Raw genomic sequence first — 25,070 nt, 5'->3', positions numbered from 1 at the left:
TCTGTGCGCCTGCGTGTGTGTGTGTGTATGTGTGTATATATGTGTGGGGTGTTTGTAGGAGCCAGCGGTGTGTGTGTGTGTGTGTGTATATATATATATATATATATGTGTGTGTGTGTATGTGTGTGGGAGCTGGCAGTGCGTGCACGAGTGTGTGCGTTTGTGTGGAGCGCGTGTGGCTCCCTTTGTCTCCCCGGCATGAATGAATCACTCGCTTGGCTGATGTTCCTCCAGGGCGACGTCAGCTCGTCGTTTTAGTCACGCACTGCAAAGTGAGTGATTTGCTCATATTTGTTTAATAAGGGCCGTGCGGCCCGTCTCTCGCGGAATCCGTAAGGAGCCTGGCGTGTTCGCGGGGGTCAGCGCTGGATGCTGGTGCCGCTTCGCCGCGCCCGTCGCTAGGGGAGGCCCCTGCATCGCGCTCTCCAGCCGCCCCGCCCGCCCGCCCGCTCGCGGAGATGATGGATTGCTGTGATAAATGCTCTGCCCTTGAGGCAATGAGAAGGCTCGCGACGTTGCTCCGCCCCGCGTGGCAGCCCGGCGCCGTGGAAACCGCGTTAAATCTGGACCCGCGGCTCAGGGCGCTGGCGGGCTAGCTGTGCTGCAGCGCTCCCCTGCGAGCCGGTCGAAGAGCCAGGTTTTTCGCTCGGAGCGCTGCCTAAAAGCGCGTACGTGTCCCCTATTCGCCAGCACCTCGCAGCAGGAGATATTGATGAGCGGTTTGCTACAGGGATCCAGCAAGCTTCTCCCCCCGATAATGAAGCCCCCACCCCCAGCTCGTCACTGCCGTTTATCATCCGGTGGGTCAGTCCCCAGGGATGACCCACTGTGAATCAAACCGCTAATCAGCTCTGGCTGTGTCGTGTGCGGGCTGGCCGCATAACGATCACCCCCCCTCCCCCACATCAGCCGACCGCCGAAGCGTCCCCTTTGACACCGACAGCTAATTCAATTAGCGCCGACCTTCCAGAGGCCGGTGGCGGCAAGAGACGATGCGTTAATACGATTTGCCAGCCACCGGGATGGCACCGCGCCCCCACCCTGCCTCCTGCCCACCCCCCCCACCACTGCCCATGTGACTGTGGCTTTTTGTCAGTCTTTCAGGCTGTTGTTCAGGCTTCTAGTCCTAATTCAGGGTATTTTTCTCAGTCCTTTTCATTTTTATATTTCATTTTCATTTTATACATAATATACATAACAGTACTTAAATGCTCGCTTGCTGTGGGGGTCTTTGCCGCGATTCTTCTCTGGTGTAAGGTGTCTTTTTTTTTTTTGTGCTGAATTTGCGGCTTGTCATTTTTACTGCATCCGTTTAGGTCCCTCAGTCGTATGAAGTGTACCAGAGGGTCTGGACCTGGTGACCTTCTGGTAACGTGCCTGTGACTTTCAACACCGTGGTACCGAGGTGTTTTGATTTAGTTTTTTGTTTTTTACTGACTTGGGTTCAGATCCCGGAGCAGCCCTGCTCGGCTCCCTCATAGGTTTGTGGGCCGTGTTTTTGCAACTGCTGCCCCCCCCCCGCCAGACTCTCTCTATCAGGGGTCCATGGAGATCCGGAGAGGTCAGCCAATCCCCTGCTGCTACAACACAAACTGGGCCCCTGGCATGAACCGAAAGCCTAGCTGCATTTTTAAAGAGAAAGAAAAATTCTGCTATAACGTTCGGAGCGAGTGTAAATGTGACTGTGGCTGAACCTGCGTGTGCATGCGTGCGCGAGAGAGCGTATTGCTGTCTGACACTGACCGGCTGTTTGTGGCTGCTTCCATGTGGCTCTGTGCGTATGTGTGTGTGTGTGTGTGTGTGTGTGTGTGTGTGTGTGTGTGTGTGTGTGTGTGTGTGTGTGTGTGTGTGTGTGTGTGTGAGTGTGTGTTTCACACCGCCTGCTCAGCCTTCCCTCTCAGCCTTCCCTCTCAGCCTTCCCGCTCAGCCTCTGTGTGGCCAGGGCTGAGGCCTTGGAGAGCTGCTCTCGCTGTTTCAATCCCACGGTTCAGAGCTCCATCCCGCGCCGCGCTTTGCTCTTTAATCCTGCACAGCCGGGCCACGCTCTGGCCTGACCGGGCCCCCCGCGGCCCCCCACCACCCCTGGGGATGCCCCCGGCCTGCCGTCTCATTCACGCTTACTTAGCGCTGTCTGTCTGAAAGGCGGCGGCCAGCGGCACTCGAGCTTGAGCTCCCCGTAAAGAGCAGCTAATCCGACCCGGGAATCCGGCTTCCGCCTGACTGATGGATCCCGCCGCGCGATAAACGCACGTCAGGTCCGCCCCACTCCCCTGTGATTTTGTCCTCTGTACCATGGGACGTCCTCCTCTCTGACACTTCACCTGCGGGGAGGGAGGGGTGTTGGGAGGGGCAGGGGGAGCTCCCAGCTGGAAAAGCAGAAGTCCTGCGATCTTTGTCTCGCTGAAATCCCATTAAATAAACATGACGGTAAATATTGCAACAGGAAGCCCTAATCTATTTACAGACTGTACGTCTTTGAAGAGGCCCCTGGCCAAGCTGCATGCTAAAATTGAGCATCTTATCTCGCCGTGCATACGGGTGTAAATTGGCTTAACAACACCCCCCCCCCCCCCACACACACACACACACACACACACACTTTTTTTTTTTTTTAAATAGGAAACGAGGGTGTCTTTTCAGACACACAGCAAATAATATCGGCCGCTTATCCTGGCACTGGTTCCGGAACTCTCCGCTGCTTTTTAATCAGCATTTTTATATGCTAATGAACAAGGCCCACTCAGATGTAGAGGAAGACCGAGCGAGAGAGAGAGAAGGGAGAGAGAGAGAGAGAGGGAGAGAGAGAGAGAGAGAGACGGCTCTTGGACCAGTCAGATATAGAGGAAGAAAGAGCGGTTCGGGGGGGTGGGGGGACTCTAACAACCTGCAGGCTGGCTGAGACTCGAGGAAAATAATAGGCTGGCTTGGCCGGCGTTTCCCTTAGCTACCGCTGCCACACAGCTCGGCGCTAACAGGACTGCCGAGCGCTCATTTGGCATTCCGCAGCGCTCACACACGGGGGCTGACAGACACGCTGCAGCGCCGGCGGTGGCGGCTGCGCTTTGATAGTGGCGTGGAGGGCCCGTGCCCGGCGGCGTGTGTGTGCAAGCCCGGGGGGGCGGTGGCCAAGGATCCGGACGCCCCGTAGGTTGGGAACCAGTCCCACGCCGTCTGATGCCTGACAACTACACAGCCGCTGCTAGCCCTTGCCGGTGTCCTGAGTGACAGCTCGTGCCACAGAGGTGGGGGGGGGGCGGCGTGGGAGAGGAAATCGGTGGCTGAGTGATTGAGTGGGTGCCAGACTTTAAATGTGCCCTGGGGGGGGGGTGGGAGGCAGAAAAGGGGGAATCAACAAAAGTGCCCTGATTAAAGTTTAATGATGCGTCGTTGCCTGATGTTGAATAATAAGTGGATTCTGATGGGCGGCTATTTAAAAGCTCCTCGCTCCACTGCTATCTCCAGCCCCCCCTCCTCTCCCCTAATGCCACGGTGTTCGTGGGAGACGCCCTGGCACTCTGCGCGAGCTGGCCTCGCCGCCTCGGGGTGGGGGGGGGGGGCGAACGTGGCACCATTGCAGGGGTTACTAGGGGGCGGGGGTTGGGGATGGTGGGGAGGGTGGCCAGTGGATATGTCCATTTTGCGGACGTGACAGCGCGCAAAATGCAAAAGACGATGCAGAGGTTATGGGGGGGGCACATTAAAACAAAGCAGCAGTGATGTTCCATCACAGGGAGGGAATCGATATGCAAAACCTCACTCATCTGACGCTGGGACCCGAGGCAGTGTTGTCTTTGCCGAGATGTCTGCAGGTAGCCAACCTCTTTACAGCCTGCATGTAAGCGTGCCTGGTGGCTGGCAGCCCCCCCCCCCCCCCCCCCCCCAAGGGTCCTCGTGCATGTTTTTGTGCAACTCGGCGCTGACGGGGGGACGTCGCCCACAGCACACTTTATTTGAAAGTAGTCAGATTATCAAAAACGCCGAAAACCGTTTAATAGCCCTTCCGGAGGCTGTTGGCGCCCCCCCTGCGTGCGGCGTGTCAGCATGAAAGCTGCTAAAGGGATGGATTTGAAGTTTGGAACAAAAAGCCTCCCACTAATTGCCTGTGTCGTCAGCATGTCAGCGCAGAGCCCTTGCGCACAGTTAATGAGGGCGCGGGGTGCTGATCCTCTGTCGCGCTGCCCTTGGCATACCAGGCAGATGCTGTGCCCACAGCAGTGCGTGCTGCGGGGGCAAGAGTCTACCGTCGGAGGGGTGTAGTGTTAGGGGCTCTGGCAGTGTTAGGAAGCACTGTGTGGTATCCTTTTCTGTATAATCTGTTTGTTTTTAGCTCGTGACTCCAATCCAGTCTGCATGAGTCTCCCATACAGCGTCTCTGATACAATCTGTATGTTTTTAACATGTTACTCCTTTGTAGTTTGTGTGTTTTTAGTGTGTGACTTCCATGAAGTGTGCATGTTTTTAGTGTGTGACTTCTATGCAATCTGTGTGTTTCTAGTGTGTGATTTCCATGCAGTGTGTGTGTTTTTAGCATGTGACTTCCATGCAGTGTGTGTGACTTCCATGAAGTGTGTGTTTTTAGTTTTCGACTTCCATGCAATCTGTGTGTTTCGAGTGTGTGACTTCCTTGCCGTGTGTGTGTTTTTAGCGCGCGACTTCCATGCAGTCTGTGTGTTTTTAGTGTGTGACTTCCATGAAGTGTGTGTTTTTTAGCGTGTGACTTCCATGAAGTGTGTGTGTTTTTAGTATGTGACTTCCATGAAGTATGTGTTTTTAGTGTCTGACTTCCATGCAATCTGTGTGTTTCTAGTGTGTGAATTCCATGCAGTCTTGTGTGTTTTTAGCGTGTGACTTCCATGCAGTGTGTGTTTTTTAGCGTGTGACTTCCATGCAGTGTGTGTTTTAGTGTTTGAATTCCATGCAGTCTTGTGTGTTTTTAGCGTGTGACTTCCATGCAGTCTTGCGTGTTTTTAGCGTGTGACTTCCATGTAGTCTGTGTGTGTTTTTTAGCATGTGACTCCCATGTAGTCTGTGTGTGTTTTTAGCATGTGACTCCCATGTAGTCTGTGTGTGTTTTTAATGTGTGGCTTCCATGCAGTGTGTGTGTTTTTAGCATGTGGCTTCCATGCAGTGTGTGTGTTTATAGCGTGTGACTTCCATGCAGTCTTGCGTGTTTTTAGCGTGTGCCTCTGATACAGTCTATGTGTTTAGTGTGTTTGTCAGTGCTGTCTGCTTTCCTGCACTGTTTTCTCACAGGCACACAAAGCCTGACGCTGAATCGGAAAATCCTTAACGAAATTCAAAGCAAATATCCTGGTGGGAAAAGCGGGGCAGGAGGGGAGATGCCAAATAAAGCTGAGCGGCAGACTGTGAATTTCCTCCGGGACCCACAGGGTTAATGTGAAAGCCCCAGGCGGACGAGTCGAGCCCAGAGCATGGGGAACAAAGGCACACGAGTGGAGTGCCGCAGCGTGGTCCGGGACAGACGGAACTGATTGTCTGGCCTCGTCCTTGGCCGCTTTTGTCCCCCGGCTGATTGGGGGGGAGTTGCTAAGTGACAGGCATTGCTGAGTGGAGGTGGGAGTGGGGGTGGGGAGGGAGGGGCTTGATCGAGGAACCGAGAGAGAGGGAGGGCAAGAGTGAGTGAGAGAGAGAGACGCATGGTACATGGTTGGCAGAGCTCCGCCGATGGTAGTTATAATTGTTGGTTTAAAATTCAAAGTTAAGGCGATATTTTTACTACGTGCTGCCTAATAAACTATCCTGCTGGATTTCCATTTACAGCGCACACACACTTTGTCACAGTTTCAGATGTTCCCCTACAAACAGGTTTTTATTATCCTTAAGATGCCATTTAAAATTTTACATGGGATTCGAGAATTTCTCGGCTGCAAACCTTTTTTAAGTTTCCTCCCAGCTGTGTGCGCGGTACGCGGGCGAAGCGCGGCAAGGCAGATGGCGCTGTGAGAATGTCACACTCCCGCTTCAGATCAAACATCTGTTAACAGGTTATGCCGCAGCCGCGGGGAACGTGCCGGGGAAATATGAGTGCGGGTAGTGAAGCCGTCCGTACGACGGGTCCGTAAGTCGGCGGTGTCCCACGGAGGAAAACGGGCCGGTGGTCGGAAACAGCCCAGAGCAGGGTGGGTGGTTCGCTGGACCTTAACGACAACACGAAGCGCACAGCAGCCCCCCATGCCCTGCCCCCCCCCCCCCCCCCCCCCCCCTCGCGAGGCCTTCACTTCCCAGACCTCCTACCACCTGTTATTTGTCCTCACAGTCCGGGGGAATTTCCGCTGGATTGATGAGACGTTTTCAGGGAAAGATACCTGACGCGTCGCTCTTGCCATGACTCGATGTTGCCGTGGTTATGAAAAATAAGCCTTGTGTCGTCCTGTGAGAGATGGCGTTTGTGGTCTAGATGTCATTGAGGCTCAATATCCTGTTTGGAAATGAAACGGTTTATTTGGAGAATAATTTCCTCCTCGTTCCTGCATAAATTTTTGCGCGTGATGCAGAGAGACAATGGGGGGAAGGAGGGCCGTTGGAAGATTAGCCATCTGTACAGACGTAAAAAACACAGATAAGCCGTATTGTCTTTCCAAACATGGCCGCGTGGGACCAGCCCTGGCTGGGAGGAGGTGCTGGGTCGAGGCCCCCTGTCTCTCTGTGGGTGTGCAGACCTGGTGACCTTTGGTTGGCCCCGCCCTTCTGCGTCCTCTCAGCCAATCACAGACCGAAACTGTGATGGCCAGAGCAAAGCTGTATCCAGGCAGTTTAGATAAGAAAAGATGGAACTAAACGCAGCCGGGATATTTATAAAATGATGAACAGTGGAGAGTGTATTTGTTTGTGTGTCTGTGTGAGTGTTTGTGTCTCAGTGTGAGTGTTTTTGTGTCTGTGTATGTGGTTGTGTGTGTGTGTGTGTGTGTGTGTTTATGTGTCTGTGTGTATCATGAGCTCCTCATCAGACATCAGCGCTCTATTGGTCAGAGCTCAATCCTGTCTAATTATTAAAGGACATTAAATGGCAAACTTCCTGTTTTTGTGGGTGGTTTTTCAGGATGCCAGCAGGGTGATGCAGAGGCTCAGGACATTGACTTGGTTACTGGCTATTTAACATGAATCGCTCCAGGAAGATATCCAGTGCTGAAAATTCTGGCTGTAATCTTCACTTTAGCAGCTCGATGCAAATGAAGCAGGAATAGCACCCGTCTAATCTGGGTGGCCCAGGGATCTCAACGTGGAATCTTTGCACAGAACCCACCTACCTCCAGGCAACCCAGCACCCTCCGTTCCAGCCCCCCCCCCCCCCGGTCTTGTGGGCGAGTTAATCGTGGACCCGACCTGGCCGCCCGGGCTTCTGTCCGGAAAGCGGTTTGCAGGGCCGCAGGAAGCCGTCTGGCAGAAAAGACGGCTGAAATGAACGACCCCCCCGGGACAGCCATTCAAACAGCTCCGGTCGTTTGTTCTCTGAAAAGACACCGAAAGAATGAGGGGGGGGGGGCACAATAAAATTGATTTAAAGAAAACAAACAGAACAAAGCGAGGTCCGGGAAATAAATAAATAAACGGACGGGGCCTGAAACACCCCCGCCCTCGGCCCCCCGCCTGCGTAATAAGATTTGCTGCCTCGGAGTCCTGTCACACGATCGATCTGTGGCGATCTTCACCGTGGGTAAGTGGCCCACCTGGTGTCCTCAGCGAACCGTGGAGAGCTTGTGCCGGCTGGGCTGGGGGGGTGGGGGGGGGGGGGGTCCTTAAAAAAAAAAAAAAAAAAAGCAGAGGAGCTGGCGGGCGTGTTTGTTTACTGGCGGTGCAGACGCTTAAACGTCCTTGTTTGCTGGCAGCGGACGGCGGGAGTTTAGTGAGTCATTACTGCTCCCTTCCGACGGAGCCCGAGCATTCGGGGCGGACCAGCTGCCAGCTCGCGCCGGCGCGTTTCCCGGAGGGCAGGCGCGGAGGATTAGCACGAGAGGGGGGTGGAGGGGGGGGGGGGGGGACGCTGAGAGATCTGGATTCACGCTCGGTTCCACCTTGAAGGAGGAAGGCTGTAGCTGGAAGCGGAAGGGAGATCAGGTGCTTCCCAGTGGTGTGTCTGTGTCCAGGGGGTGCGTGAAATGGGGGGTAGGGGGTGCTACAGAAGCTGACACTATTCCAGAATTCAGTATGAAACTGTATCATCGGAGGCGCCACCCGTCAGCTTAATGCTCGTCAAGGTGACGGCGACTTCCGCGCTGGTGAAGTAGAGCGTGCCAGGGAACGACCTGTATCTTTAAAAGATTAAGGGGGATCTTTTGTATACAGGGTGGCAGGACAAACTGCCGGGGAGGGGCAGATGGGACGTGGGCATGGTGGCTGGGCGGCCATGGCTGGGTGGGGGGCGAGGCACCCACACTCCTCTGAGGGGACCGTGTGTTCAGGCCTTTTCCTTTCCTTGTCATTCATCTTCCTAACGCACACCTCAGCTCTTTGTGAGGCTGCTCCCCCCACCCCCATATCCCTAACTGGCTAGTCGTGTGCAGGGGCTGGGAGGGCCGGGCGGGGGGGGGGTCTGACAGGATATGACACGGGTACCTTACGTAAGCTGACGTTGCTCTGTTCTCACCCACAGAAGATGATCGTGAGCCTGACAGTGGCTGCCTTCTTCGACAGTGTGGCCTACGTCATGGTGAGTCATGCCGCCGGGGACGTTGCTAGCGGCCACAGTGTTCGAGGCGACCGGCTAATCCCCCCGACCTCCCTTACGCCGAGCAGGGTGAAGACCATCCCGAGGGAGCCCTCTGCAACCTTCCAGGCCTTGTGGCTTACCTACTTCGGTGAGTTGCAGCAATTAAATTCCAAAGCATAATTAGAACATAATTAAGCATATAGCGTGTTGAGGAGCTTGGTGTCTTCAGTGCTGCTTAATGGGGGGGAGGGCACATTTCCGCTGTCAGGCCACTACCCCCCCCCCCCCCCCCCCACTATAATAAACAGTGTGCGGGGTGGGAGTTCATCCTGAGGTGAGCATCTTCACATCCAAATATAGGAGATGTCAGCATTGTATCTTGGCCTTGGGGGTATGGGGGGGGGGGGGGGGTAGGTTCAGCTTTGGGGAGCGTGGCGGGGGGGCGCCCGCGGAGCTGCTGGCATTGTGATTTTGGAGGTGGTACTTTCCCTGCTGAGGCAGATGTCACAGGACCTGCTGTATCGAGAGCAAGAAGCACAGAATTAGAAGCTCTAGTCTGTATCTATGAAGCATAAAACTGCCTCAGAGGTCGGGTGTGGGGGTGGGGGCCCTGAGGGGCGGGGTCTGAGAGGCTGTGCAGACCAGGACATTGGTACCCTCCTCTGTCACCCTGGGAGAGCGTGCTCCCTCTGTTTCAGTCAGTTTGGGTGGGCGTGTCCCCTATATAAGGTCCTGGGTGGGAGATGGAGGGGTGCAGCATGGGTGGGGGGGGGGCTGTCAGTAAGGCTCGGTAATCTTTAAGGGGGTGTTTTAGCGGCAGCGTCCCGTTTTGGCCTGTCCCTCCCTGTGTCTCCCTGTGATGGCACCCCACGGCTGCCAATTCCGGGGCAGAGCCAGTGCTGTGCTCCATTTGGGATCAATGGCCTCAGTGCTGCGCGCATGTTTCGCCTCCTCCTGCCGCCGCTGCCGAAGGCTGCGCCCTCGCCTCCTCCTGCCGCCGCTGCGGAAGGCTGCGCCCCTCGCCTCCTCCTGCCGCCGCTGCGGAAGGCTGCGCCCTCGCCTCCTCCTGCCGCCGCTGCGGAAGGCTGCGCCCTCGCCTCCTCCTGCCGCCGCTGCGGAAGGCTGCGCCCTCGCCTCCTCCTGCCGCCGCTGCGGAAGGCTGCGCCCTCGCCTCCTCCTGCTGGCTGTCTGCGGGTTTCCTAAATCATTCAAACTGAAGATGGATTGCCTGTTGCCCCCCTCCCCTCCCCACCCCACAGTGCGTGACTTTCTGGGGAAAAGCACATTTAGGCACGTTAGAATTAAAACCAGCCACGTCGGGCAGAGAGAAGGGCTGGAATGTGCCCCCCCAGCCCTGGAGTATCCCAGGCTTTCATTCAGCTGCGTTATACTCAGTGTTTATGTCTGAGAGGTTTTGGCAGAATCATCTACTGGTGTACAGACAGACACACACACACACACACAACACACACACACACACCACAAACACAAGCATTCACAGACTGTACTCATATCTTTATGGGGACCGTCCATTCATTTCTATGGGCATAACCCTAATCTCAACATGACAACCTTAACCCTACCAGCCGTAACCTTTACCACAAGGAACCAAGCAACATTTTTTAAATTTTTTGATTTGCAGTCACAGAGTTTTATAAAATTAAGTTTCCCTTTGTGGAGACTGAAAAAATGGTCCCCAGAATCTCAAAATAACAGGCTTTTATGACATTTAGTCTCCACAATGTAATATATATGTAACCCAGCTGTACACACACACACACACACACACACACATTCACACGAGCGCATGCGGTCCAGGGGACCAAGCTGGCACAGTGAGCACAGAAATCAGTGCTGCCCCAGGGTCACTGTGTCAGATTTTCTTCTTTCATTCCCCACTGCCTCCCAGCTGGATATCGATGCCGGGCCACAGAGCCACAAGTATAATTTCCGCCATTCAGCTCTTTCTTTTTGAAGCGGAGAAACACGCAAATACACAAAACAAAGAAGGAACAAAGACCGATTTTGTTTCCTTGGGGGGGGAGGGGGCCCGGTGAGATTCCGACGCCCCGCGTTCCTGCCTGGTCCGGCTGCTGCTGTGCTGTCATGCGCCTCCCGCGAGCCGCGGCCCGGCAGATGGGCTTCCTGGCAGCCTCCTGCAGGTCGGGCGTGGTGGGCCAGCGGGTGGCTGTTAGCAGGCCGCTGTTAGCAGGTGGCTGTTAGCGGGCGGCTGTTAGCGGGCGGCTGTTAGCGTGCCGCCGCCGCCGCCGTCGATAAGAGCCATTTAGTGGCTCGCAAACGTCACATAATCTCGGCCGGATGATTTTATCGGCCCATCACCTCGGCGCTGTGGGCCCCCCAGGGTGGGCCTGTCCACCGAGAAGCCTGTGAGATACCATTACCACACACACACACACACACACTCACGTGCACCCCCGCTCTCCCTAGATCAGCTCCACCTCCACACACAGTGAAGTCATTTATTTTATGATGATCCGCTGCTTCTCGAAATCCCTGCTAAGCCTCAAACAAAGAGCCCCCTTCAGCATGGGCCGCCTGGGGCCCCCGGCAATGCCCCCCACTCCGTTTATGAGACGACACCACAATGCCGCATCTGCCCTGATGAGGCGGACCGGGGTCCCAGCTATGCTGTGGCTGATTCCTGATTCGTGCCTTTTTAAACAGCATTCCGATTATTCCGGTTAATCATGGGCTTCCCTGACACCTTTTAATTCCATCATATGGGCCGGCGCCGTCCTGTGAATTCATCCGATCCGCGAAGATCGAGGAGCCCTGGCAGGTCTGGGCCGGCCAGTCGAGGTTAAGGGTGGGGACTCGCCTCTTAGTGTTGCCCTGGGCAACGCTGCCCCCGGGCTGGGCTCTGCTGGCATGTGACTTTAATGCCGCTCTAGTTTTTATTATCAGTCATACGCTTACTGGGCTTTTGTCTCTTCACCCTGCCCCCCCCGCTTTTAAGCTCGGCCTGTGTGCCGCTCCTTGCCGTCTGCGCAGCCCCTTGTCTTCTGCCATGGCGCAGTCTGCCGCCTGCATAACCCCCCCCAAGCCATGTTTTCCGCAGGTCCGTAATTAATTAAAGCGGTCCAGCTCTCGCCCCTTCTGCCCGTGCTCGCATTTGGCCGCCGCGCGGCGAGGCCCCTGGGGGGCGTGTCATCCGCTTTGCAGTGCCTCCGCTGCTCGAGCCAAGCAGAGCTGCCGCCACCGCCCATGCATGGCACCCCCTCCCCACCGCCCGCTAACTGGCCTGGGGGAGCACAGAGCGAGAACGTAGCCGATGACATTAGGGATCCAGTTTTGCCGGAAGCGTCACGTTCGTTCACAAACAAGACCGAAATGCTGAAAGCTCTGCGTGAATACATTAGTGGTGTTGTGTGTGTGTGTGTGTGTGTGTGTGTGTATGTGCGTGCGTGTGTATGTGTGTGTGCGCGAGCGGGTATACCTATCCTTATGGGGACACAATGTCCCCATAACGTGATAAATATCCATTTTTTTTCTCTATCTTCTAAAAATCGGTGACTGCTATGAAAAAGTAAAAAAATGCAAAAACTGTTGCATTTTACTTATGGTTAAGGTTAGGACTGGGTAGGGGTTAAGGGTTGTCATGATTGGGAATAGGGTTTTTCCCATAGAAAATGAATGGATGGCCCCCATTTAGATAGGTACACCAACATTTGTGTGTGTGTGTGTGTGTGTGTGTGTGTGTGTGTGTGTGTTTGCTTGGGACCACAGTGAGGTGTGAACTTCCCCAGCCCTGACCATCGCCGTGTTCTTTCAGCCTGATATCCTGGGCGGGAGGTGAAAATTGCAGGTTATTTTTCTGGGAAGTGCTGGATCGCGCCTGTCAGAAATGACTCACCGGGAAGCCAAGCGCCCCCACCCCCCCACCCCCCCTTCCCCCGGGTGCGACGGCCCGTCTGTCTGAACGCGTCTGGTAAAGCTGCATAAATGTGACACGTGCCCGATCCTCGGGCTTCCGTGTGGCGCCGCTGAATAATGCGGCCACGTGTGCGCCAGCGCGACGTCCCGTTTCTTGGGGGGGGGGGGGGGGGCGCGGTGCCACCGCGGAGACAGTAATGGCTCTGATGAATGGGGAGGATCGGATTTCGGGTCAGGCGCGCAGCTGTTCACTCGCTCTGGCTCCGCTGGCCCCTCCGCAGTCTCCGTCCAGGGAGTCCGCTGGCGGTCGTCGTCTGCGGTCGCGGTTCTGGCTCACGGCACAGCGTCCGGGTAAGGGGGGGGCCTCGTTTGCGCGGATTGTGTCGTTGGCGGGGCACCGCTTGCCGGCCCCTTGGCCCGGCCCGCTGTTTGGCGTCGGTGCCGGGTTGGCGGATGCCTGCGGGGCGGCGGCCATGGTGACGGAGCGTGGCTGTCCTCCTCACGGCTCCGCGCGGGCCTGTCTGTCCTTGGCCGGCCTGGGGGCAGCAGTGTGACAGCATCCCTTGTTCTGGTTGACGGCTCTGGCAGCGCTGCGCCTGCTCTGCTCGGCAGTGATAGATGGCCGGGCCTCCTCTGCCCCCCCCCCCACTTGGTGACTCACGGGCAGCCTGGCAGCTTTTCAAAGCTTTGTAGCAGAGAGCGAAGCAGCTTCCACGTCTGGACTTGAATAGAGGAATTTCCCCTTTCGGCGCTGTGAGCGTCTCACCCCCCCCATAGGGGGCCCCCCCTCGGACATCAGCGCACGCGGTCTGGGTGTAGAAATCCTGCCTGCTCTTGCACTGGCATGTCCTGCGTGATTTCAGTAAATGCCACCGACCCCCATGCCTGCCCGTGCCAACCTGGAGAGGGCCCACCATCCCCGCCCCTCTGTCATTTTCCAGTTAATATTGTTCACGCATCACTTCCTGCGGCAGTCACATCCATCAGCGTGGCCCGGCGGCCTTATGGCCGATTCCGACGTGGCGCATACAGCCGTTTATCGGAAGTGCTGCTCCGCGCACCCTGTGATTCACGGCAGCCTCTGCTGTCATTTAATGACACACTTTACAAAGGCAAAGTCCTTTGTTTTTGCTGTGAATGGCTGGACTGCGGCCATTGCAGCCTGGCGCCGTAACAGATGTGCTGGTTAGGGCTTTTATTAACGCCAAAGCGGAGTGGGCGGCGCTCGGCACGTCCCCCCGACTTCGGCCCCCTCACCTTCGCGTGGCGCGGACACCACGTTCGCCAGACGGTCTTTGAACTCGTCTAACCCCATAGACCACCCTCCAAAAGCATGGCCTTCAGCCCACTCATGATGGTGAGACAGGAGAGCGTGCAGGAGAGACAGATGCGGGGAGAGGTGGGGGTGGGGGGATGCGAAAGAGGTAGAGGGGGGGCTCTCGTGCTGGATGTGAAATCACACGCCCCCCCCCCCCCCCCATCCTATTCACAGAAACTTGACCCGTTTTCTGCTTGTTGACACTGTTGTGTTCTCACTACTGCAATCCAGCTCACGGGTCCTCTGGTTTCTGCCTAATGTAGGTCCTGGTCCTGAGGCCCTGATTGATTCTAATCCTGAAGGGCAAGAGTTCCTACCTAATCGTGGTCCATCCATCCATCCATCCATCTTGCAGCTGCTCGTCTTGGTCAGGAAGGCGGGAAATGAGGCTGTTATTAAAGCATTTATGAGCTGAGGTTGAGTTGAAACCCTTGAGGACCAGATCTGGTTGACCTTTTCTGTTCCATGGCTGATGTATGTGAGGTTGCCAAAACCAGATGAATATGCTACACACAGCGCAAGAGTAACTTCATAAGTGCTGCTGGAATCGGTGTCTCCACTGGACGGGATACATGTCGGCATAGGAGGTGTAGGTCTGCGTGACATCCCCCCCGGTTTCCAAGGGGAGGAGCCGGACCGCCGCGGATAAATTACCCGGCGGTCTGGGTGCTTGCGTCTGATTGGCTCGTCAGTCCAGGTTTCGGGCTCTGCCAAGTCTCTCTCAGGCCTCATTAAATTGTTAGCAAGTGTGTTGGAACAAAACACGCTGTCTTTGCGAGGCATTCCGGAGGTGGCGGCGGGAGTCCCTCTCCCCAGGCGCTCCTTCTCCCCAGCAGATGTTTTCTCCCGCCTTTGTTTTTCGCCAGCGTCTCTCAGCAGTGCTGTTCCGCTGGCCGTTTTGACCGCCGCTCTCAGACTTAGGAGTGCGATTTGTTCGGATGCACTGGTCCTGCAATTTGGGATCGATCTCTTTTTTTTTTTTTCTTTTTTCTTTCTTCATTTCACCTTCACCCCCAGATGACTCTTCTGCACGCAGTAAATGTATGTTGTCATCCTGGACTGAGGTCATTCGGGCCATGCAGAGTCTATCAAGGGGAGGGGCTGGGGCTGGGGCTGGGGGTGGGGGCGGGGGGGGGGGGGGGGGGATTGGCACAAATGATCCCAGAGACCTTCCGCAGAGCGCATTCCGTACAAGCAGGAGAAAAGTAATGTGCGTCAGTGCCCCCCGCCCCCCCCCGGCTGCTGCCACGCTCCTTCCTTCCCGGCAGTAACCGCAGCCCCCCACCCCCCATCCTCAGTGTATTGAGTGATTGCACGGCCGTTATCCTTGAAACCAATCAGCCATTAGCTGAATTATTCAGTGGGTAGCCTTGGAGCGCGATCAGATTACCCCCCCCCCACCACCAACTCTGTTCTTCCCCCCCCAAGCCCGGCACCAGGAAGCACCTTCACAACAATCCCATAATAAGAGGAAACGACGCTGGCCCGGCTTGTCCTTTCCGCGGGTTCAGGCCGCGTACACACCGAGGATGTTAGGAGCTTCAAAGACTTTTTACCCCCTCCCACCTCCGCTCACCCCTCCCCCCCCCTCGGTCTCTCTGCAAACATCCTGCAAAATGATGCAACTGCTGCCACAGCGCAGCCCCATGCATGGAAATGAGCTGAATGCGATTAAAAACGGGGAGTCGCGGTGACCGGCGGGCCTGCGCCGGGGGCTGCCTGTTGGGCTGTGCCCCCCTCCTTTCGGGACCCCCCCGAACCCCCCCCCCCCCGGGCCTGCACGTAACAGGAGGCCTTTGTTGTTTCTTCTCATCCCTGCAGATTGGTGCGCCCTGGCCTGGGTCTGTCTCATCACTGTCAACCTCTACGCCAACCTTGTGAAGGAGATGCGGACAGAGCAGTACACGATGTGAGCGCCCCCTGCTGTTCTTTGTGTGTGCGTGTGTGTGTGTGTGTGTGTGTGTGTGGAGCCCAGCCCCCTGCTGCCTCCGAGCCGCAGCCTGTTCCCAGAGCTGCCTCTTCCTCCCCCGCCCCGATGATCCGGCAGGCCGCCCACGGAGCACAGAGCCATGAAAGCGCACAGCTAACGCACAGGGCTCCTCCTGACACGCGCCGTCTCCCCCGTTTGACGCGGCTGTCGAGCTCCGCGATGAGGCTCAGCCCGCCGCCGCTGCGCCGACAGCCTCGCAACATCCATCCTGCTGTTCCCCCCCCCGACGCTCTCTCCACCCGCCCCCAGTCAGCTCCCCCGGCACCGTCAGATCCCCCGATAGCCAGCCGTGACACCGTGTGGGGGGGGGGGGGTCCTATTGTTTGTCGCCCCTTCCCCCCCCGCGCGCCACCCGCCCGCCACGTTGATCCCGCCGGCACTCGCCGATTCCTGCGATGAGTCAGCGCCAGGCGTGTGGCTGTTTTCTCCTCGCAGGAGTCGGGCCCCGTTACCACCCCCCCACCATACAGATGCCGTCCTTCAAGCCCGGCTGCTGTTACCCCCCACAGCGGTGGGCCCCCTGGGCAGCGGGGGGTCTGATTAGTGGGAGGAAGCCGGCCGATTTGCCTTGACAGTCGGCCCCCGCCCACGGACCTGTGCCCCCCCCCCCCCCCCAGCGTGATTCCCGTTATTCCCTGTCAGTTATGTTTTCCTGAATGATGCCCCTGAGCAAGTGGGAGAACTTGAGGCCGGCCCGGTTCTGGCACGGTCCTGCTCAGTTCTTCCCTCCGGACCACCCCCCGCCGCCGCCACTCTGTGTGTAAACAGCCCCCTCTGCCCCGGCGCTGAGCTGCATGCGCAGTGCTGATTGCCCTCCTCCAGGCCCAGGTTGTGCAGTGATTTCCTCCCCATTAGCGAGTGCGCTGGCAGGGAGCAGATCCCTGCTGCTCTCTAATGAGTTAATGATCTCCAGCTTAATTGGCTCTGCGAGGGGGGGGTGGAGGTGACTACAGGGGTGGGGGGTTAATGCCCAGTCATCAGGAGCCCTCTGCAGGCCTGACTCAGCGGCCCAGGGCCCCACAGGAGGGGGGGGTGCCTTCTGTCCAGCTCATGCCTGTCTCCCTCTCTCTCTCCCTCTCTCTCTCTCCCTCTCTCTCTCTCCCTCTCTCTCTCCCTCTCTCTCTCTCCCTACCTTGCTGTCTTTCTCAGGCTGATGTGTTGTTGACAAGCTGACAGGGTGTTCCATAAGGTTGTGGATCCATTTGGGTGGGGGTGGGTGGAGGTAGGTGGGGGGAGATGTTGTCCATGATGCTCCTCTCTGAGAGCTTTCGGTCCTGAATCCGATCGTGCTTGGCCGGCTTTTTGGCAACTGGGCAAGCCTCTTGCACACTCTTGTGCACATGAGCTCACACGCAGATACACACGGTCACGCACACGCAGTCATGCACACGTGGTCGTACACTCGCCGGGGCACCCGATGCCCACAGGTGCCAGGCAGGCAGTGCTGAGCCCCTTCACGCAGAATGCCCGTTTCACTGGATCTTTGTGTTCGGCTGGATGGCAGCCAACACAGCGCCTAATAGGGGCCCTGGAGCTGCTTGTGGGGGGGGCAGGCGAGGCGGAGCGCCAGAAGGACTTCAGCCAGGCTGTAAACGGACGGACAGTGCTGGTGCTTGGCCATGGTTTACCCTGGGGGCCTGACTGGGCTAGTCAGTGCCCCCCTCCCTCAGGACACACACTGGGGTACAGTCATAGACACATAGATACACACTGCAATGCTGACACAAGCACACAAAAACACACACTGACACAGATGCTGACACACACTGTAATACTGACACATACAGACACACACACTGAGACAGATACTGACACAGATACACACACTGAGATGCTGACACAAACACACACTGCAGTACAGACACAGGCACACACACACACACAGACACTCTGATATCGACACGGACACACACATGCATGCACACACACTGATACTGACACAGACACACACACTGATACTGACACAGAATCGCACCCTGTGATACTGACAGACGCAGACAGATACTAGCAGGTGATACTGACACAGATACAGACACAGAGGCGGACACTCAGGGGAATGTGCACTGCCTGAGATCATGACGCCTAATGTAGCCCTGTGAACATTCCTGCCTAGCAGAGCCTGTCCATGTTCGGTTGGGGGAGGGGTCTCATGACAAGAGAGGAACCACAGCGTTTGGGGTGGGGATTCCATACCTACTGCAAAGTGGGGCTGGTCACGTCCTGGAGCCACAGGTGGGGGTGGGGGTGATGCCGCAGCGCTGGGACCCAGTGCTTCATAGATTACTGGGGGGTGGGTGGGTGACTGGGTGGTGGAGAGGGAAGAGATTTTAATTAAAACCCGACTGACACCTCAATGAAGAAGTGAGACGACGTTAGTGATGGCCTCTGTTAAACAGAAAGGAGGCGTGGTGAAAGGCAGTGTACCCATCTGCCCCGCCCACTCAGCTCAGCCCCGCCCCTCTGCTCTCCTTGGCGGTGACCTCTTGCTGATTAGACATTTTCCACGTTTAAGGCCCTGTAATCGTTTAGCGTTCTTGGAAGTGGAGGTCCGGGGGGGGGAGATTTTAATCTTTTAAAATGATGGGGGGTGTCTAGCTCTGCCGCGACCACTAAGACGGGCTGCCTGTGTGCCTGTTTCTGCGTGCGTACGTCTGTGTTTATGCCTGAGTGTAAATGCGAGTGTCCGTGTGTGTGTGTGTGTGCGTGCTGCGCGGGTGTCTGCAGGCAGTAACGGCAGCAAAGGCGGCACAGGCGTGACACTCTTGGCAGCTCCTCCGAGCGCCGCTGCGGCGCTGTTAGCAGTCTGTCGGCCCTCCGCTGGAAACATTCCCCCCCACACCAAAGGATGACAGCAGGAAGTGCGTGAGTGGCCGCTGTCGAGGCCGTGCATGCAGTGAGAAACAGCCTCCGACGCGTCGCGAGCGGGAAGGGCTCCTTCCGCTTCTTCGTCACTTTCGGTCATCTGAGGACTTCACGGTCGCCATGATGCACCTTTGTGAGGAGCATTCACGCCCGGACCGCGCCAAGCCAAGGCTCTACCTAGCCTAAGAGCACTCAGACTTCCCAAATGAGCTGAAATTCCCAGAGAAGACAGTAGGCGGGAAATGGATACTGCAAGGCAGACTGGGATTCCTGTCCCATGCTCTGTGGGGACCTGTGTTGCTCTGCCGATTGCTTTTGGGGACCCGCACACGCAGACGTGCTTGCAGCAGCGCCTCCGCTCGTCTGTGCCTGAGTCAGCGTTACATGTGTTCCCACTCATGCAGGCCGGACCGCGCTCTCGTCGTGGCTGAGGCCCACGGGCTTCACGCTGTGCCAGTGGGATTCCTGCACGCTCCGACTCTCCTTCCCAGACAGATCTGCCGCTTTCCACTTCCCTCGCAGGGTCCTATTTGTTAAATCACGCTGCGTGACGCCTCTGGGGTACTCTGTGTGCGCGTGCGCCTGTGTGCCTCACCCTCCCGCAGCTTTTCGTGTCTTCGGGGCTCACGCCTCTGACAGCAGCGGAGATGTGGAGGGATGTGGGGGCACTCGGCGATGGGGTGTGTTCGCTGATGTATTACTGTTTACCTGCGACGTCTTTCTGTTTACTCAAGATGTACGTCTGTTTAAAGGGCGAACTTAGCTGCCCCCCCCCGGTGGTCAGTGGGGGGGGGGGGAGAGTTAAAGATGGGACTGAATATAAAACCTGCACACCAGGAATAACCTGGAAAGTGTTTGATTCTGGGGTGTTTAAGTGCTTAAATTCCTCCCTTGTTATTAATTCTGAGTGTGTCTACGCCCCGCCAGTATTTACACACACACACACACACACACGCAAGGCAGGCGCTCCTTGGCTCCGCCCACCTAGCCCGTGTTTTCACACTGAGAAAGGCAGACAAATCACAAAGACGCACTCAGGGAGTCCAGAAGTGCCCCAGTGGTGTAAATTCGACCCATTCCTGTAAGCTCACACTCACTCTGTCACGCTCCCTGCGGGGGTTCAGGTCTTAAATGCGTCCCGCTCAGGGAGCCACTCTGCTCGCCCCGGTTGATGTACATAACAGCCTTGGCCATGGGTGGGAAGACCGACGATAGGTGTTGCCATACCAACAGCTGAGAAGCAGGGGTCTGCTCTCGGTGGCGGGAGAGGTTGGCTGGGTGGCATGCTTCAGGGGGGGCGACGCTCCCGCTGTGTTCATACCAGTGAGGGGGCGGCGACGCTGCGTGTTTCCGCCTGGGGGTGTCCTCCGTGTCCTGGGAGACGGGCCGGCGGCATTGGCGGCGTCTGGCCGGACGCCCGTAAGATCAGCCCTGTTTTCCCCGTCGGCGTCAGCATGCGGCAGCACCATAAATCCGAGAGCGAAAATCCCGTTAATGTGAAGATGTTAATTAAAAAGTAATGATGTCACAACTGATTAACGGCCCGGCAAGGAGCCTGAGTGGGGGGGGGGGGGTTCCAGCTCCGGCCCAGAAGACCCAATAGGCTGCAGGGCACTCGTTGGCGCCCTGTGAGTGCGTGTCATGGGCTGCAAACTGTTCCCATGCCCCCCCCAGGCCCAGATGTCCTTCCTGTCTCCCCCATTCCTATCACCCAGCAGTCATTTGGACGGCCAGGGTTTGCGTCATGTTGGTGTGTGTGACAGGGAAAGATTGTGGGAGAGAGGGAGATTGTGTGTGTGTGTGTGTGTGTGTGTGTGCGTGTGTGTGTGTGTGTCTGTCTGTCTGAGGCTCATTAAGCCTGCTCTCCACTCCGCACCCCCTCATCTCCCCCGGGGAGCATCGATTTCCTGACAGCCTTCCGCTCCCACTCAGCGCGTGCAGTGAAGCCGTTGCGCAGTCGCCTGTTACCCCCGTAAGGATGGACAGCTTGGCGGGTGGGCTGGCCGGCAGTCGTGTGGCCACATGCCTGAGCGGCTGCGGGTTCGAGGCCGACCCGGCAACACGTGTGTGTGTGTGTGTGTGTGTGTGTGTGTGTGTGTGGCTCTCGTCCATTTATTCTGCTGTCCCGTCACAGACGTGTTAAAGAGACGCTGCATGTGTTAGGGTCAGATTTTATCACATTGAATGCCTCTGTGCTGCCTCCCCCATGTAAAAGTGCGAACACAGTTTCCTGCCTTGGGATCCGGCCGCGTCCTTTTGCCCCCCCCACCGGACACCTCGCCCAGCTGAATCTGCACTTCGTCAGGATGTCACTGAGTATTTTTTTTCTTCATCTGTACAGACCGCCCACTCCAGCTCCCTCAACACTGAGATGCCCCCCCCCCCCCCAGGGCCATCTCAGCCTGTGGACGAAGGTCACGTGCTGCGTTTAACGTTCCTGAACGTAGAACTGACCCGAAATGAACTGCGTCACGCGCTTCCCTGCACCCGATTCCACCGTGGGTCTGTGAGATGTCGGGATGACGGATCGCTCTAGCGGATGGTGCCGGTCACCGTGACGACGACGGCTTGACAACGCGTGGGGCGGCAGACTCCCGGCTTCCCAGGGACCGCCGGCATTTCCGGGAACGCCTGGCGTCTTGATGCTCCCGGGCAGAGAGATACGCTGAAAAATGCAGGGATTCTTTCGCTCTGGGATGCAGCTTTTATTTGGGCTGACAGCAGTCTGCTGCCGCGATGTGCTGGTGCCAGCAGTCTGAAAGAGCAGGGATCAATGCGGGGGAGGCAGATGAAAAGGTTATCTTTTATCATTGTTTTCTCTTAGATACAAATAGCTGTTTTCTCTCTTTTTTTTAATTACATATGGCTTGCGTCAACCCCCCCCCCACACCCCTGTGGTCTGAGGGGGAAGCACCTTTATTTCCCCGCGTCTTCAGTGACAGGTGCTGGGCTGAATACGTGGGTGGGTGCGGGTGGCGGGGGGAGGGGTAACCAGAGAGTGGTGCTTGTTAGGTGACCCCCCCCCGAACTCTCACTGTACTCTTTCATTTCCGATTCCGCGCTCGGTTCAGCATCCCATGCCATGGCCGCTCCCGGCATCCGAGCTGACCTCGCGTCGGCTGGGCCCACCCCCATCATCGCATGGCGCCCGGCCCCCCGGCCCCCCGGCTGCAGCAGGACGCCGCTACGCTCTGTTTGCTGCTTCCCGCTTCGTGCCTGATGACTCATCTGGGGGCACCGTCACGTCCCGATGAGCGCTGGCTGAGCCCCGTGCTTCTCTCTCTCTCTCTCTCTCTCTCTCTCTCTCTCTCACACACACACACACACACACACACACACACGATGAATGCACTAAATCCTGCTCTAATAGCCCGTTCAAATGACGGCGCAGCTGACAGCGAGCACCCCCCCCCCCCCCAAGCTCACGAAGTCTCTGCTCGGAATATAATAGATGCCGCGAATTATCCTGCCCTAATTGCTGTCTACTTAAAGTCAGACGCGGAGGCAACCGTGGCGGAACACGCTCCGCGCAGCGGGGTGTCAGGAAGCTTCCGGAAAGCCCGGCGTAGGCCGGCGTCTGTCCTTCACCACCACACTGTTTGTCCACGCCATCGCCGAAAAGCCAGGGTGGGTAACGTGCCATCAGTACGGGCTACAGGGAAGCATGTTTCACTGGAGCAGCTGACCTGCAGGCTCTGGGCCGCCACTCATTGTCAGAAAGCTCGGCTGTTGGACCTTTAGGGAAGGCCTGTGTACCCCAGTAACTCGAGGAAGGGGATTGTTGGTGGTCTTAGTAGTAATGGCCACAACAGAGGCTGCTGGGTTACTGAACCGTGCTGCTGAATATGAGGCTGTCTAGCTTGTTGTTAAACAGGAAAGGCTGTTCCGACATCCAGAGTCTAGTGTCCTCTGCTGCCACAGAGGATTCTGGGATGACGGTCACTCTGCACTTCTTGTCTGAGCCCCAAGGTCCTTTGCCACTGAGTACACGAACTGGCGATTCACTGCAGTTCAGAGCCGGGAGGCAAGCCTCAGTGTTCGTCCATCTGTCTGTCTATGTATTTGTCTGTGGGTGTGGCTTTCACAGCGTTTATGCTCCTAAGACTCTGTGTGTGTGTTTTACCACGGCCTAACTTCATCTGAGAACTGCTGTGCTCCTTGGCTTTCCTGCCTGCTGGCTGGCGGCTCTCCACAGTTATCGTCGGTGTCGACTAGGAGATGCAGCACACAGCCAGGACGTTGTTTCCGCTGGGATGCCGTGGCTGCTCTGGCCAGAGTGAGCAGGGAGGAACGCAGATATGCCACGGTGCTTCGAGGCCGCTGTCAAATTTACACTTGAGCATCCAGCTTTATTAATGCCAGTGCTTAGCAGGTCTGTACCCCCTCTCTCTCTCTGTCTCTCCATCTCACTGCCTGTCCCCCTCTCTCTCTGTCTCTCCATCTCACTGCCTGTCCCCCTCTCTCTCTGTCTCTCCATCTCACTGCCTGTCCCCCTCTCTCACTGTCCCCCTCTCTCACTGCCTGTCCCCCTCTCTCACTGTCCCCCTCTCTCACTGCCTGTCCCCCTCTATCACTGCCTGTCCCCCTCTATCACTGCCTGCCCCCCTCTCTCACTGTCTCTCCATCTCACTACCTGTCCCGCTCTCTCACTGCCTGTCCCCCTCTCTTACTGTCTCATCTCACTGCCTGTCCCCCTCTCTCACTGTCTCTCCATCTCACTGCCTGTCCCGCTCTCTCACTGCCTGTCCCTGTCTCTCATTGTCTTATCTCTCTTTCTGTCCCCCTCTCTCACTGTCTCTCCATCTCACTGCCTGTCCCCCTCTATCACTTTCTGTCCCTGTCTCACTGTCTCTCCATCTCTCTACCTGTCCCCCTCTCTCACTGCCTGTCCCCCTCTATCACTGCCTGTCCCCCTCTCTCACTGTCTCTCCATCTCACTACCTGTCCCGCTCTCTCACTGCCTGTCCCCCTCTCTCACTGTCTCATCTCACTGCCTGTCCCCCTCTCTCACTGTCTCTCCATCTCACTGCCTGTCCCGCTCTCTCACTGCCTGTCCCTGTCTCTCATTGTCTTATCTCACTTTCTGTCCCCCTCTCTCACTGTCTCTCCATCTCACTGCCTGTCCCCCTCTATCACTTTCTGTCCCTGTCTCTCACTGTCTCTCCATCTCTCTACCTGTCCCCCTCTCTCACTGCCTGTCCCCCTCTCTCACTGTCTCTCCATCTCACTACCTGTCCCGCTCTCTCACTGCCTGTCCCCCTCTCTCACTGTCTCATCTCACTGCCTGTCCCCCTCTCTCACTGTCTCTCCATCTCACTGCCTGTCCCCCTCTATCACTTTCTGTCCCTGTCTCTCACTGTCTCTCCATCTCACTGCCTATCCCGCTCTCTCACTGCGTGTCCCCCTCTATCTCTGCCTGTCCCCCTCTCACTGTCTCTCCATCTCTCTACCTGTCCCGCTCTCTCCCTGCCTGTCCCTCTCTATCACTGCCTGTCCCCCTCTCTCACTGTCTCTCCATCTCACTGCCTGTCCCGCTCTCTCACTGCCTGTCCCCCTCTCTCACTGTCTCTCCATCTCACTGCCTGTCCCCCTCTCTCACTGCCTGTCCCCCTCTCTCACTGTCTCTCCATCTCAGTACCTGTCCCGCTTTCTCACTGCCTGTCCCTGTCTCTCACTGTCTCATCTCACTGCCTGTCCTCCTCTATCACTGCCTGTCCCCCTCTCTCACTGTCTCATCTCACTGTTTGTCCCCCTCTTTCACTGTCCATCTCACTGAGATACTTTTTTTTGTCTGTCTATTCCTCTCTCTCCCTTGCTCTGTCACTCTCTCCTCTTCCCCTCATCTTCTCATTTCTCTCTCTCCCTCTCTTCCTCTCTCTCTGTCTCCTACTTTCTTCCTCCATCTTTTCCAGCTGCTCACCCCCCCCAAAGTGCAGGGCTCTTAATGCCTGGTTTTTGGGGCAGTCATACCTGCTGGACTTCCTCTGTCTAAACACAGTCGTTATTTTCTAGGCAAAAGGCTGGAGGCTACAAGCACAGCTTTCCAAGGCAGGAGGTCAAGCCTGGAATAAAAATACAGGATGGTGATGTGTTGGTGGAGTTCTGTCGCAGCTTGTTCTCATGGAGCTGCTTTCCATCCGGCACGGGAGGGGGCGGGGGCTTGCTGGGTCACGGGTGAGAGTGAGAGTTTTGGAGAGAGCAGGAGGGTCATCTGTGTAATTAACCAGTCAGCAGTAACAGCAGGTGCACATCAAAGTAGTGTGGGTCAAAAGGGCATGACCCCCCCCCCCACACACACACACACACACACACTTATCTTTGGACACACTCTTTTTCAG

The 25,070-nt window shown here is 56.8% G+C and overlaps 2 protein-coding genes across 2 annotated transcripts in view; both read left to right on the top strand.

The window, feature by feature from the left end:
* The window catches only part of si:dkey-100n23.5 (cyclic AMP receptor-like protein A), a 66,261-nt gene that overhangs the window by 6,528 nt on the left and 34,663 nt on the right, over positions 1-25,070 (top strand). The window contains 4 exon segments of the mRNA XM_048999166.1: positions 8,612-8,668; positions 8,755-8,787; positions 8,789-8,816; positions 15,702-15,789. Coding sequence (XP_048855123.1) covers positions 8,612-8,668; positions 8,755-8,787; positions 8,789-8,816; positions 15,702-15,789 — 206 coding nt within the window.
* On the top strand, positions 20,317-25,064 carry LOC125722900 (proline-rich protein 36-like). The gene is made up of 2 exons (XM_048999153.1): positions 20,317-21,528; positions 21,804-25,064. The coding sequence occupies exon 2, from the start codon at positions 23,031-23,033 to the stop codon at positions 24,675-24,677; it is 1,647 nt and encodes a 548-aa protein (XP_048855110.1). The 5' UTR covers positions 20,317-21,528; positions 21,804-23,030; the 3' UTR covers positions 24,678-25,064.

This window comes from Brienomyrus brachyistius, unplaced genomic scaffold (assembly GCF_023856365.1).
Source record: "Brienomyrus brachyistius isolate T26 unplaced genomic scaffold, BBRACH_0.4 scaffold44, whole genome shotgun sequence".
Lineage (NCBI taxonomy): Eukaryota > Metazoa > Chordata > Actinopteri > Osteoglossiformes > Mormyridae > Brienomyrus > Brienomyrus brachyistius.
This window is presented reverse-complemented; position numbering and strand designations above follow the sequence as displayed.

Coding starts and splice junctions, on each gene's coding strand:
- LOC125722900 (XM_048999153.1), top strand. CDS start 23,031: ATGCCACGGTGCTTCGAGGCCGCTGTCAAATTTACACTTGAGCATCCA.